Source organism: Oryzias latipes, chromosome 12, assembly GCF_002234675.1.
Source record: "Oryzias latipes chromosome 12, ASM223467v1".
In the NCBI taxonomy this organism is placed as follows: Eukaryota; Metazoa; Chordata; class Actinopteri; order Beloniformes; family Adrianichthyidae; genus Oryzias; species Oryzias latipes.
The window spans coordinates 11,761,734-11,777,565 of NC_019870.2; the positions used below are offsets into that span (position 1 = coordinate 11,761,734).

Genomic DNA, 15,832 nt, shown 5'->3' on the forward strand with positions numbered 1-15,832 from the left:
AAAACAGCCCAGCCTCTCAACAGAAAAACACACATTCTGGTTCCAAAAAAGGGTCCTTTCATCTCTGTGTTTAAATTTTACATGCATGACAAGTGTATTCGGTGGTGAATTTGTATGAACCTCATAATTCTGTTTCACATTTAAGATTGAAATTGGGAAGGGCATAACCTTAAGATCTACTGATGATGTGGAATCTTCTGCTCTGCAATGGCTTTACCTGACATTTTTCAACAACTTTTGGATTTAGTGGTCCTACCTTTTCCCCCATGCCTGAAATGCTGGCGTTCTGTGACATCATATCCAGCCACAATAGATGATTTTTTTTTATCAGTCCAATAAAACTAATGGGTAAAATAACAACTTTTTATGGTTATAGCTACTTATAGTCATCGGCTTTGCTTCACATTGACAATAATTTAAGTCATATAGGTCTACCAAAATAATCGTGTTTGGAGTTATGCAGTTTGCAGTTAGTACATAATTGTGTGTTACCACACTTTCATAGCAATGACAATATGGAAGATTTCTTAAATTTTAAAATATTTAATTTAGAATTAATAATACATTACATTGTAAGGCCCGTTGGTACTCTCCAGGAGCACAACTTTTTTATTTTTTATTTATGTGAGATACAAAAAACTAAAACAATTTATTTTAAGAACCTCACGAGTAAACGTTTTTGTAAGTCCCACCTTTCCATTGCAGCACATCTTGTGCCCTAAATACATTTAAATTAGCAACAGAAGGGAAAAACTTCATGTCTTACAAAGAGGAGCAACATTTGTTACCAATGTTGAGAATATTCAACAGTTGCAGCAACTAGACAGTAAGAAGCACATTGCCATGGTGGATTTTTGATTCATGGCAAATGGGATCTCCCTATTTAAATAGCATGCACTCACACAATAGTCCCTCCTATAGATTAACTATGAGAGGTGTAACAATTAATCAGCTTAACTACCAAATTGATTTCTATTCCTACGATCCAACCAGATTGATATGTCTTAGGCAAGTTGTTAATCAAATCAAACTGGATAAACAAAACAAAACAAAATCGACATTGAAAAATACCATTTGGTTTTATAGTTTTTGTGTTCATTTGCTGACATAATTAGTACCAAAAAAAATAACAATTATTCTTACAAAGCAAGAAAAGGCAAACATTTAGCTTATTCAGCAGGTCACAATATTTTAAAGCAAAAGCTAAACATCTATACAGTAATTTTTATTTTGTTTTTGAATCCTCCCTCAGCATTAAATTGAATTATAGAGTCATTCTTCCTGCGGTTTCCTCCATACATGAAGATTAGCTACTTTTGTAGCTGGTTTTCGACTGAAATATTGTAATGTCCTCTTAATTCCTTCCATTGTTGCCTTCTTAATGTCTTCTTTACTCTTCGCTGGGGCTCTTGTGCGGTTGTAGGTTCGCTTTGGATAAAAGCCACTGCTAAATGACCAAACATAAATGTGAATATGTAAATAGAATGAGTTTTTTAGCCTATTTAGAGAGTTGAGGCATGGACAAACAAAGTAAATCACTTTGTCTGAAGATGCTTCACCTGTCTGGGCTGGTAATCAAGCCACTTTCTAATCTTCTACCAGAGCCTGTTAATTATATTTAAAATCATCAGCATACATTTTGCATGCAAGTATGCGTAAGCACACACACTTCAAATCTTGTGCAGCACATATCTCTTTCTGATTGTAACTTTTATTACCGTTCTTGTTTTCGTGCCCTTTTAACGATCTATCTCACTGCCTCAGACACACAGACAGTCAGGGCTTTCTTTATATAGCAAATGAAAGCAGGTCAATAGAAAAGGTGTTTAATAGATCGAAGGAAAATGATTTGATTTAATTTTTCTTTATTAGGTTTTCTTCTGTGCTAGTGAGGAAATGCTCCAGATGGCTTGAGTTTTTTGAGGCCTTCATTCAACCAAATGGTATGCTTTTTATGTTTTGAGGATTTTCCAAAACATTGTAGTAAAAACCAAAAGAAGTGCCAGCCATGTCTCTGTCACTTACTACTATGAGGATTTCTTGTATTCTGCATCATATTCTTTGTAAATGTATTTAACTTAAGTAGAGAAATCCTGGGTGATTGACAGAGCTATAACATGGAAGCTGCTGCCCCTGCAGTCTGACTAGCAGCAACATCAGGCTGAAGATTATTTTTGCATGGCCACTAAACGATCTGAACAGATGTTTCTTAAGAAAATAGACTCTGCCACACACGAACCTTACTGACTTGAAGGAAAAATGCACTCCTCTTGATCAGGACCAGGAATGTTACTTGTTGGAATCATTTGATTACATCTGATATATTAGAATCTTTGGCACTATCAAAATAGTCAGCTTTAATGTGACACTTTAGGGGACCCAGAGTGATTTTTGTTTCTTCAGTATTACAGAAACAGGGTTAGGAAACAGAAAATATTGTTCATGTGTTTTCTCAAAGTGGCTTGTCATCAGTATGCTAACAGTATGAAAATGTTCAAAGCCTTAACAAATGGTGGCATCGCTGATTGGATGATGACGTTTGAGATTGGACATTTGAGTTTTTTCTAATGTGTCTTAAATGTCCACATACTAAATAAATGTTTCATGAATCGTAAGGACCATCACTTTATGCCAAATAACTTTTGGTTGAAATGATGGACAAACATCCAATCAGTGGTGTCCCATGGTATCTACCTTTTCTGGTTTCTCATTGAGTTGCTTTTCTTAGCATTTTATTTTTGATTTCTGGAAAAATATTTGTTTCTCCAAAATGTTTTATTTTTATTTTGTTTCAGTTTTTTGGAATTGTGTCTTATTTTCTGACATTTTGTTTTTATTTCTAAAATGTAACATTATGGTTTGTTTTTGTCATCTGAATTGCTTTTTTGATTGTTGTTATCTTTCATATGGTTTCCCACTGACTGATGTGTTGGTGGGATTTACACTTCAGGGCCACGATGACAACATGCAAAATCAAATTTAAGTGACAGCCAGCCATACAGAAGGAATACCAACAAATACAAATTCAGAAGAAAACCATATATAGGTTTTTTTCCCTTTTAAAATGCATGCTGCATGCTTTTACGCTCTTTGGTGCTGAATATTTCAACTGCATTCACACTGAAGTGAACCACCATGGTTCCTTCTTAAGTTAGCTTTCATGCTTGTCAAACAAAAACAACTATTGTTGGGAGTTAAATAACTCAGTAAAAGTGTCAGAAAATTGTCAAACTTGAGCAATTAGGGAGTTAAATGATGAGTAGATTCTGTGCTATTTTACCTGTTTAACTGACTCCAGTCAAGCTCCTTGGAATTAAATGCAGGAGCTTAACAGAATGATTATTTAATCAAAGAAGAAAAACCTTGAGGAACTTCAAACAGGGGCAGTTTGACCTTCACAGTCATGGCTTTCTGTGTCGGTACATGAATGACGTAACCCAAAAGGGTACCTTTTTTTCTTAAAGTGCAGTATATACAGCAGCATGTAATGCATGTTGACTGGCCGCAAAGTGAAATGAAAATGCACTTCAGATGGATGAATTTCAGTTAAGTGAGTTTAGCCATATGCCTACAAAAAAAGCATATTTAAACAAAACAAATGAATCCCTTCTTTGAAAGATGAAGGAGGTCTAGTTTCTTTATGTGGTTGTTTGCTTTTTAGAAAAAAAATCTTCATCTGAGTGGGCTGAAACAAATCTGCCTTCTTCACACTGCAATTTAGTTTTTGACAACAAGCTTCCACTAATAGAATAAAAAGACATTTAAGAGAATTAAAATGCATCAATCAAATATGAAACGGTTGCATATCTGGTGGGTTCTTGGGCACTCTTTCAAAGTATTCCTTTTTTGGCTGCGTTTTACTTTGAAAATGATGCATATAAACATCAACCAATGGCAAACCTGCTGCCAGGTTTTCCTTCCCATAGCCACATCATAATGCCCCATCTGTGGCATGAGCTTCCAGGAGCTCTGCCATACCCACATGGACCATGTTGCACAACTGTTTAAAAAAAATTGGCAGAAAAAAATGACTTAAAAAGGTTACTTTTGTTTTAGAGAAAAATTCTGCAAGCAAACAATTATGTACAGAAGAAAGTTAACATCCGGGAACATGTGTGTCCAGTTAGGAAAATATGGAATTTCAGAACAAGCTCAGCTAAAAGTGAAGGTTCCAAGAAAAAAATGCTTCATGTATGGTCACACCTGCTTTTTAATGGAAACTGCACCTCTTCTTTAAAGTGCGGAGTTATTGAAATTATATTTTTAAATTTAAGAGTCAACTTGCTCAGGTGTTAACCATATGTTCATGGGTGTGTTTGAAAAGCTCCAGTTTAGGTTCTGTTTTTATTTTTCTGCCTGTTTTGAAATTGCATTAAACAGCCCACTGGTTTCATCCTTAAAGTCATTTGAACTATTCTAAAAGTGTTTCCTGTGGTCTTTTAATTATGATTATGCATTTTTTGAGCCCAAAAAACAAACTGAGTCGTTTTTCTAGGACATTATTTCTGCAGAGCTGCAGCAGTCCATTCGAAATTTGCCTCTGAGTTGTGGATGCGATTGTTGAGGCAGATCAACCACCCCCCTTCCCATCACCCATTGCTGATGGTCATTGTTCACTCTCTCGCACTATCTTACAGTTCCTTTACAACCCCAACCTAACATTAGCGGTGCAACAATTTTGGAGCTATACAGTCATAAATGTACATGGATCTAGTTGTAAGCAAGAGGATTCAACAGAATGGAGAGAACCAGGGAGCTTGTGGCTCGCCCATTTTTACTTTCTACACAATATGTACACTCTTTTTCAAACAGCACTTTTTCATCTGCTCATAAATCACAACGATTTGAATAAAGAAATACTCAGAAATGCTATTTTAATTCTGATTGTCTTTATATATGTCCTCCATCATCAGAAAAATACAACTAGAACATGTTAAAAACACTACGAACACAATTTTCATTGTGGTGGATCTTTAAGTTAAACGGATTCATTTAATAATGTTCCCATTATACTTTTCATGAGTAGAGACTAGCCTCCTGAAAGGTCAGAAGTGAGCTATATAATTGCATATGTCGTAGGCGACCAGACCAGGCGATGCAAATGAGATTCTTTACTGCCTCCACCTCTTATAAAAGATTTTTAATAATCAAATTTGTCCATTTTCTGCATCACTGTCATGCTTTTTAAAGTGATTACGACTGTAGCCATCAGATGTCGTGTTATCTTGGATATTTGTTCGTGTAAGACATGAAAGAAGGTAAAGTCCCTGTTTCTAGAATGCTGATAGGGAAAGCCAAACTGATGTAACACTGTTATCTAACTGGATACATGAACATGTTAGGAGATCAGTGAGGAAGACTAAGGGGGGGAAACAGCAACAGGACTGTTAACCTGTGTTAGCAAATTTTCCACTTGCGTTTCATTGGCCTTGTAATGAGATGATCTCATTACATATGACCCCTGGGGGGAACAGTGTGTTCTCCCCCTTCAAATTGCCTTTTTTTTTATTTTTTCAACTTGTCCTGTCCAACATCTGAGCAAACAGATGTGAGCTGAAAGCCTTTTGTGCTAGACATATTTTACTTTTACAACAGGGGCTATGTATCTTATGATACACCAGATGTATATTTAAATAAACCCCTTTTGTAATTTCTGCTCAACTTTATTCATATTAATTATATTTGTAAACATTTTTTGTTGGACCGGACGGAAAAGAAAAGGAGGAAAGAAGAGAGAGGAATGATAGATAAGGGGGGGGAGTAGAGGGGTGATTATAGTAGCGAAGGTAAGATCATGAAGCATCAGAAAGCTACAAGTTGCTGGAGCTTTATAACCACAACTGACAGGTTAAGATGCATGAAAAATCAAAAATGGGCAGGGCCTGTCCACACACACACACACACAAACGTTACAAACACACCTGTTGGCTCCAAAAGTTTTCACACACAAACAAGTCTACATGGACATACTATCACTAACATTCACACATGCCTACTTATGTATTCAGACTAACACTTGTGAAACATTTCATTCAGTCACGCAAACTGTTTGTGCAAAGGTGAGATAGCACCTGTGCTCGAGTGAGTGCTTATGTTCTTCTGGGGTGGATGATGGAATGTGAAAAGAGGGAGAGAACCCAGCCACCCTCCCAGCAAGGCCCCCACAGCAGCAGCAGCGGGAGCCGGGACTCCCCCAACGCCCATACAGTACAGCAGATGGAGAAAAACCGCCTGCCGGGCAACCAAATCCGCCACCCCAGGCAGGGCCAACAAAGCGGCCCCCAACGCTAGAGAGCAGGGGGTAGAAAGTGCAGGCCCCAGCCCGACATGTAGAGCAGCTTCCCCACCGCGCCCAGGGGGCCCAACGAGGGGCTCCGCCCCAGGGGGGCACCCCCAGCCCCAGACAGGTGGCCCACCACCACCCAGGAGTCCTGAGCATGTCCCCGCCCCAGCCCCAGGCACGAGTCTGGGCCCCCCAGGGAAGACCCGCCCCCATGCTCCAGGCAGCCACCCCCCTCAGGCCACGGTTAGTCCAGAAGAGAGCAAGGCAGGGGGACGCCCAAGAGGAGCGAGGGTCCCCAGGGTGTTATAAATATGGCCCGACCAGGCTCACCCGCAGTTGGAAAATATGAAGAAGGCCGGTGCCCAGGGACCAGGACCAGAACCCACGGGACACGGACACCCCCAGGCTCAGATGTAATATGATCCCCGGCTCCCGGTCTTGCCAGAGAGCTCAGGGATCCTTGTAATGAGATGATCTCATTACATATGACCCCTGGGGGGAACAGTGTGTTCTCAACCATCAAAGTGCCTTTTTTTTTTTTGAATGAACAATGTGTCCTTCAATGTAAAAGAAATCTTCAGTTGGTTTGTGTGGAGACGTGCCACCAGAACATAAAACATCAGAAACATCGCTGGCTGAAGCACACTTCCTTTTTTGTTCAAACGGCTGTTAACAGATACTTATATGAAATTTATGAAGATTTAACTTTTTTTTTTTTTTTTTTGCTAGGACTTTCTGATACAGACACCTGACTGCAGCTTTTCCAGAGGAACACGTTCTCTGGCCTTGTAAAACGCACCATCAGCAGCTGGAGCAACTGTGGTCAACAACACACACTTTCAGCATCACACTCACCTCCCACCACACAACAGTGTCAGTCAGTGTGGGAGGTTTTCGAGTCTCACCGTTTCAACACAAACCCTTTCATTTATGTGGTTAAGCAAAGAGCGTAAAATCAAACAATATACGAATGCCAAAATGACCGCCAAGACACACACTGAGGTGTGTTTCTTTTCACTTTTTTTTTGTGTGTGAATATATTTCTTCACAAAATAATATCTTAATACTCAGTGATTGAAAAAAGAAAACAAATGTTTTGAGATTTGGAGATAAAAACGTCATTTTTTAACCAACTGTACCTTTTAAAGAGAATTAAGGCAAAACATTTAGAGTGCTTTAAAAAAAGTGTTTTGAAATCCTTTTTTAAATGCACCATCCAACTTCTTTAGGTTTTAGTCTTTTGGTTTCAGTAGTTCATTGATTAGCTTGAAAACATAATCATCCAGTTTTTTACTAAGGAAACGAAGAGAGTAGAAATATCCACTAGACTTCAAAGACGGTCAAATCTTGATTTGGTTTGCTGTCACTCATGAAAACAAATAATTCAAAGTTATAACATTTTGCCTTAAATTTTAGCTGTAGGATCAGCCTTATGATTGTAAAGGCGCATTTCAGAATTTTGTATTTAAGTCTGTTTTTGGGATCCACGTACAAAACACGTGGCCATTGAACGCGCGTTGAAGTTAAACCAGTTGAACTTTGTCCTGTCATGGACTCAGCTTTGATAGTGATGGGTAGCATCCTTTTTAACTCAAGGCAGTGCCATCGGTTAAAGAATTGATCATGAAGAATAAATTATCAATTGCGGTTTGTGCTCGGCTGGAATTATATGACACCAAGCCTTTAATATATCGGAATAGAGTTGTCAAAGAAAAATCCTGGAGCAAGATTCGCAAGGCTTGCACAGCTTCGACATCTTGCATCAAGCCTCTTCCAACTGTGAGTACATACAGTTGTATCGGTTAGCAACAGTCCAGTGTGAACACTGTATGCAAAAAGTGCATTCCAGAATCTGGGTTCAGCACATTATTGAATGAAGCATCTTCTCAAACGCACAGTTTTTCATGAAGCTTTTTGCTTCACAGCCCCACAGTGTCTTGCACCACAAGGCTACATCATTGTTCTAACCAACACCTGGTATAGGCGGTGAAGAGTTATAGACCCTTGTACAGCACATAGACTACTAGGACATGTTAGTGTCCAATCATTCGAGGAAAGGAAATACCGAAAAGTCTCTGCTAATGAAGAAATTTAGTCTTGCATTGTGGCCCTACTTTTCTGCTGGTGATTCACTCATCGCTTGGACCACATTCCCTTATTCAGTGTCATGGCTGCGTGCAAGACATGTCTTGTGAAGCACGAACCAGGGGCTGGGAAATAAATTATTATGACAAAAAAAATCATACATCTAAAATACAAAAGTGTGGGTGTGTGTGCAAACACAACCAAATTGTGTATGTGTGTGTTTTGCCAATGTTTTGGGCCCTCCACTTCTTTCTGCATTCCAACAGATCAATACAACCCTCTGGGGTTTGGAAGAATCGATGGCTTCTTCTGGTGTCAATTAAGACAATTAACATTACTTTAATGAAAGCAGCAAACTTCTGCTCGAGCCCTTAGACACATCAAATAAACCTCCCGTTCTCACTAACCGGGAGGTACAAGCAAGAAAAGCTGCAAGTGAAACCCTCAAATACTTTACAGAACTGTACAGGTTAGATACAGAGCTAATAAGCTGACAGTTGTGTAAGAAAGATGAATGTCTTCAAAGGAAGACTATTTAAATTAGTTTTATGCTTATATTTCACTAGCTACAGGTGAAGCTATGCACAGACTGACCTTAGTAACAGCAGGATACCCACTAGCCACCTCACCGGAGCAGTAGGGCTTTGCTTCATGGGAAACGTCAACAGAGGAAGCCCACTGATCCAAGAAACCGCTGGGTGTGTACAGGCCGCAGTCTCTCACACCTGTCTCACGTTCAAAGTCCTCACACACCCCGTCCCCATCGTAGTAGTAGCACATGCTTGGCTCCTCTGCAAAAGAGAAAGGAATATTAATAAAGTGAGCATTTGAAGAAAAATGTGTTTTTACACTGGATCGTATTGTCCTTTTGATGCTACTTTGTCTGCCCGCGCTCATTCCATCATCTGTTTATCTGAATGTCAGGCATTTATATCATTTCCTGTTTTTATCTATGGTTTAGATGATGGTAAGTTAAATACATTAGGATCTACCTGGTAATGTTATGCACAAAGGCAATAGAAGGAATGAATGGGAGAACATGACAAAATGAAAGGACAAGAACAGCGTGAAAAGCAGGAGACAGACTCAGTCAAGACATAATGAGAGATACAGAAGCAATTTTTCCAGACATCCCACCCAGAGTTTAGATCAGAAAGTGTAAAAGCTTATGTGGAGGAGAGGGGAGCAGACCAGGGAGATTGCCTGGGGCTCGCTGGTCTCTGCTCTCAGCTAAAGCAGCGTCAGCCGGTGGGGATCCAGTAGGGGGAAAGGAGGCATTTTGTGCCAAGTTGGCTGGGGCCTCCTCCTCGAAATTCCAGCCATCCCTAACACTGCCAAAAGCTCGAGTCAGTTCTGTGCTCTGGCAACAGTAAAACAAGGGGGCTACCAAGGGGGCATATAGCATAGGCTCCCACCACTCACTCAACAGGAAAAAAGGCAAACAAGAAAGATAAAAGTGGGAGACAGAAAGAACTTCAAAAAGTACCTTGTAAAAGAAGGACAATAGATATAGTATTACTTCAACAGAAAAGGAGATGATAAGAAAAAATATGCAAATATCAGTATTAGGAAGAAGATGATTCATTAAAATGAGCAGAGACACTTTAAGAAAGGTAAATCGATGACCTGAAAGAAAAAATGTATAAACATAAAATGAGCTTATACTTAAAAAATATAATGGTATACTATTTGAAAGTATTAGTATGTTAGTATTCTTTCTTCCATAGAAATTTTTACTTTAATTTTTAAATTTTACATCATATTTCTACTTTTTACTTAAGATGAATCTTTTTTTTGGGGGGATTCAGATTTTAATTCTATGGCATGCCTTCATTTTTTTTTTTTTTTACACACTTCCTACTTTATTGGTAAATTAAGACTGAACTCAGAAAGTCTTTTCAAATTCTGACATTTTTTATTAATCTTTTTCATTTTTGTATACAATACCGTCTTTGATCCTAAAAGCCCTTTTGCTTTTAACACAATACAGCCTGCAGTAAATAATGCTTAGATAAACATTTTATTTCTCCTAAAGATGAATACAGTACCCAGTGAAAAGTAAAAATTAACTTTCTGCTGTAGTAGAAAAAAAGGGGTCATCAAAGCTTACTCTTCACCTCTTTAATTGTAAAGTATAGGGGTGAAAGTATCTTGTTTGAAGACTGCTGAGAAAGTATTGAGACTCCAACAAAAGAAGGGAAAATGAGAAAATGCCTAAAACAACATTAGATTCATTAGCCTAAAAGTGTGAATCTTTGGATGAGTATCTTTAAAAAGGGAAATGAGCTGATACCATAGTTTTAGATTTAAATTATTAAGACACTAAATGAAAGAATTGGAGATTACAGCTCTAAAAAAGGCACATGTAAGCAAGAAGGCCTACAACCTTCACTCATCTCCACTCGTTCTGTCAGGAGGAACGCACCAAAATTCCAGCAAAAAAATTTAAAAAAAGCTTAAGTAGAAGGCTGCCCAAAGTTAAAGCCAAGTTAAACAAATTAAAAAGAAATTCTACCAAATACTTACCAATTGTATGTAAACAGAAAAATTACCCCAAAAAAAGTTTTCTTTCAGCATTCTGACATTTTTATTTGACATACAACAGAAAAAGTTTCCTCGACTTTACTGTAAACTCCTGCTCCAAGCTCTTTCTGCACTTGTATTTGTCATGGCACTGATTCATATTGAGAAATAGTCACGAACAGAGGAATTTTCAATTTCATCAGCTTCAAATACAATCCGGCTCATGTGAAAAGGCTATGAAGCTCATCACAACCGTTTTATACAGAGCTGCTGTTCTTTCCTGTTTTGCCCTCGCCTATCCTGACAAATACTAGCTGCAGACATGGCAGAAGTTCTCATCATTATTATAGTTTTAGAATACTACTAAACATGAGTCATGTTGTCAGATGTGAACAAAGAAGATCTTAAATGTCTACACAAGGAGGATCGCACAAAAATAGCTCAGTAAATAAATATAGGCACCTGTTAATGCAAAAGGGATTAAATATCACATGGTGCATGTGTGCCCATGCATACATGCACTCACGCATAAAACGATCATTAAAAGTCTAGAAAAAATGATAATCAGTTTGCGGGGAGTTGGCATGAGAAACCATTCATTAAATGAATCCACTAACTTTTAGTCCCTTTATTCAACAACAAAAAATAAGATTAAGATTAAATTTAAACTAAAAACACACATATATACAGTATATGTATGTTATTTTTTTATTAAATAGGTAGAATTGGGTTAAGTGTACATAAATTAAAATCTCTTTGTACCGAGTTCTTCCATTACAATCTAATTGAAGATCTTATTTTGTTTATTAAATGCAAACCATTTCAAGCCAAAAGCTTTTATGTAAAATTTAGGCGGGAGATATTAAGTTCAGCATTTAACAACCGTGACATGAAATATGATTTTCCAAGTGATAGACCACAAGTTTTATCTTTAATTCATTTTCCTCTCTGGTAATTCATGTGAAACAAAAACCGTCTGTATAAAACATGTCATAAATTATATTTCAAGTCTAAAAAGACTGTTTAAATTTCTTTCTTTTTTTTTTTTTTTGATGTTGATGCTAAGTAAGTAAGTAAGTAAATTTTATTTGTATAGCACCTTTCGCAGACAAAGGTCACAAGGTGCTTCACAGGTTAAAATATGTATACATACACATATAAAAACATAAAAACATAAAATATAAAAAGCATAAACTATGTAAAACAATCATCTCAAGCCCAATAAAAGTAGTTTCAAGAGTTTCTAAGAGCATAACTTAAACCCCTTTTGCCAAACTTTTTGATTGCTGTGCACTTTAAGGGGCTGACTATGTATAATTCATGACTCATTTATGAAAAGATTATTCTAACCTCAAAAAATATATGTATATATTTTAAAAATATACAGCTTCTGAAGAGACTTTTGGGTTTTTTTTTTAGCCTGAGACCTGTTTCCACTTACATTTGGGTGTGAAATATTGTCTGAGTCAAAACGCCTTGCATACAGACCTGCGTTAAATGAAAGAGCCATGACCTGCAACCGCTAAAAGACTGCAATCAAACATAAAAGGGCAATTAAATGTGGGCAAAATAAGTCGGGAAGTTAAAGTGCACGCATTTGCAACTGACAGAATCAGCCTGTTATTGCAAGTGTCTGAAAAGATTATGGAAAGTATTTTACTTAAGTCTTACTAAAGGAAAAGCCTTGTGCTAAAGCCTCTGGGGATGTGAGTTATTGCAGGAAAACAACAATCTACATATGAGTGAGGGGCAGAGGAAGCATAGAGTGGTTTGGGTTCATACTTTTCCCCAATTGAGGTAGCAAAATGCTGAGCCACACCTTGTAAAGCTTTCAAAAAGCACCTTTGGGGAATGGGATGCTTGAAGTTTTGGCTAATTATACTGTAAATGTGAGCACTCTTGCGATGACTAATGCCAGCAAAATTTTTAATTCAATCAAAGACTAATGCAATTGTTTGTAAAAGCAATATAAAATAAAACTGAAAGGCTCGAAGGGCAGAGCCTCCCTGCAGTCAGAACTCTAAGCAGATAAGCTAACACTAATTACCCCCTTGTTTGTTTCTATTTTCTTTGCTTTTACCCTCTTCACTTACATTAAGCTGTTTTGCTGTTCTTTGGAAACAAAGCACAAAAGAAAACACAGGTCGAAACCGTTTAACACTGGAACTATAGCTCCAGTTTTGACATTATTTCAACTCCTATAACTTTTTAACCGTTTACGTACGGAAATTAACCCGTACTAGTGATGCAGGTACAGGTTAATTTCCGCACAGGTACACACCTGTACAGGTACAGGTGTGTACGACTCACCCTACCATAGAGGGTAGTACACAGGAGGGGCCGCATCCTAAGGGGAGCGCAGGTGTGTCTTGCAATTCATTTGAGGACTTGAAAATAGAATGTACCATTGTCGTTGCGTGTGGTATGTGTATTATGAGTTATTTGTAAGAATAACGTAAGTTCCACACAGTTATGAGGTAAAGGTGAAGCTCTCATACAGCACCACTGTCACTCACTCTAATCGTTCAAAAGGTTCGCGTACCGGCCCCTTACTGACCGCGTGCAAATGCTTCATGGGATGTGTAAGTGCCTGTAGGATACCCACGCAAACTAGAGTCTCATTGGTTGTCACGCACCTAGGTGTGTGAAATTTGTTCTCCGCATTTGACCCATCCCTTGGGGAGCTGCAGTCACAGTCACGCTTGGTAACCATTTGGTGGTTTTGCCCCCCAGTCCTGAGTGTCAAGCAGGGAGGCATTGGGTTCCATTTTTAGAGTTTTTGGTATGACTCGGCCAGGATTTGAACTCACGACCTTCCAATCTCAAGGAGATCACAGGGCCCCAGTTAAGCACAATTAACTACTGTGATAATCAGATAATTATTGACAAATATCAAGATATCAGCATAAAAGCTTCTTTAAGCACTAGTATTGGCACTTCAGCTAAAAGGACTGCTGTTTTAATAGTAACAATAGCAAAATAAAACAGTTTGAAAAACATATTTTTCATTTGTAATGGCCCTCCACTCTGTTGTTCTTATACCATTCCAAAGTATTCTGCCTCTATCCTGTCCCTCGTATAAAAATGTTTTAGCTCCGTCACTGGTGGTAGTATAATCTAAAATGTGATGATGTGATGTTGGCACACGTGGACACCAGATCCTAAGAGGTTAAGTGTTCCTGATGAGCTGTACATGAACATTTTCGCCCTACGGCTCACCGATCCATCTACGACTTTGAGATTTATTGTGTGCCATCTGCATGCCCTGTACAGGTTAGCCCATTTTTGACACTCAAACAGCCTGTATCCACCTGTGAGGGCAGTTGTGACTAAGGCATAATGTGTCACATACCCTTGCAAAGCAAATAAGAAAAGCAGCTTCTCTTCGCGTCAGAATGAGCTGATTCACACTATTTGCGTAAAAGAGTGTGTGTTATTTAGGTGTCGCCGGGTACAAAAAGGGTAAAGAATGGAGGCAAATTCAAAACATAGCAAAGGTATCTATCTATCATTGCCTAGTATTTTTAGTCCCTTTTATAGTGTTAAAATATTGACTTATGTCTATTCATTTTAATCGCAGTACAAAATATTACAGTCCTAGTGCCACTATTCAGTCGTCTGATTTCAAATCAAAAAGTCTTAGGAAATAAGAAAAAAACATTTTTTATTGTCTAACTACACAACCTATCCATTTACTTGCGGTTAGCCTAAAACTAGACTTCCTCTCTCTGACAAAATCCATCTATTAAGCAATAAAATGTAAGATGTTTAATATTGCACTTAAACAAGCACTCATGGTTATTTTCAGGATTTTCCGATCCAGTCGCTGACAGAAATTGAGCAGCAATTGCCAACATTACTATCATGACAACTTAATCCACATGACTTACCAATGCAGTTGAAGAAGGGCTCCTTTTTGCACTGACTGGAACAACCATCTCCATTCATCAAGTTCATATCGTCACACTCCTCTCCTCTGGAGCTAAAAATTACAGGGGATAGGATTTTGAAAGCAAGCAAACACACCAACGTGATAAATGTCCATTCAAAATACAGTAAAATTGAATTATTAAAAATCTCTATGTGTTTCTACTGTTTTGTTTTTTTTTTTGTTCAGAACTTGTGGTTGGGTGGTGGTTACCTTTGAACACGTCCGTCCCCACAGTAGGGTTCCCCAAGTTCGTGCATCAGAGGTGGAGAGGGCTCGCTTTCACCCACGCTCGAGACTGTTTGGATCTGGTACGTATATTTAACGTGTGGGACCACATCCCTACATGAAAATATAAAAGAAAAAAAAAGTGGCAAAAATGACAGTGAGTTTATATTTTGGGGGTATATTAGAGAGGAGTAAAGGTTTACACATTGAGAGCAGGCCTGAGGAGAATTGATCAGTGGGTTCCTGCCGCTTTATTTGTTGGTGGATGTACGTGTGTGTGCGTTTTTGATTTTTAGTACACACAAATGCAAAAATATCCCCCTCAATGCACACTTCCACACCTCTACTTATCTGGTCAAGGGCTGACATGGCTCCATGCACAAAGGGTCCATCTTAGTTCTGCTTCCTTATCATAGTAATTCAAGGAACCATCGTGATGAAATCGCAGTGGAGAGGAGAAATACTGGTGGACTACTCACTTTGCTGCTGTGAGTCGCCACAATGGTTTCTTGAGTCACCATGCTAAGGAAGTCTGAAAAAAAACAGGCTGAAAGGGAAAAAAAAGTGCAAATGAGAAAATCAAAACCATAAGTAAAACAAAAAAAAGAAATATTCAAAGTTACTATTTAGAAAAAGAAAATAATATATTTAAGGAGATTTAGGTGATAAACAAAGACAGGAAGTAGCAAATAATGGGGTGCCTTCATGAGATGAAAGCATACTGCAAAAACAGCCCCTCTAGAAATAAGATGAAATTTCTTGAAATTTGAAAAATGTTTTCTTAA

At 38.1% G+C, this 15,832-nt stretch overlaps 1 protein-coding gene across 2 annotated transcripts in view; it reads right to left on the reverse strand.

Moving 5' to 3' along the window:
• The window catches only part of pappa (pappalysin 1), a 104,101-nt gene that overhangs the window by 52,832 nt on the left and 35,437 nt on the right, over positions 1 to 15,832 (reverse strand). For both annotated transcript variants that reach the window (XM_023960629.1, XM_023960630.1), the window contains exons 8-10: positions 15,033 to 15,161; positions 14,782 to 14,873; positions 8,963 to 9,159 (exon numbers count right to left, since the gene is read on the reverse strand). In XM_023960629.1, the coding sequence (XP_023816397.1) occupies positions 8,963 to 9,159; positions 14,782 to 14,873; positions 15,033 to 15,161 (418 nt within the window). The remainder of the gene's footprint in view (positions 1 to 8,962; positions 9,160 to 14,781; positions 14,874 to 15,032; positions 15,162 to 15,832) is intronic.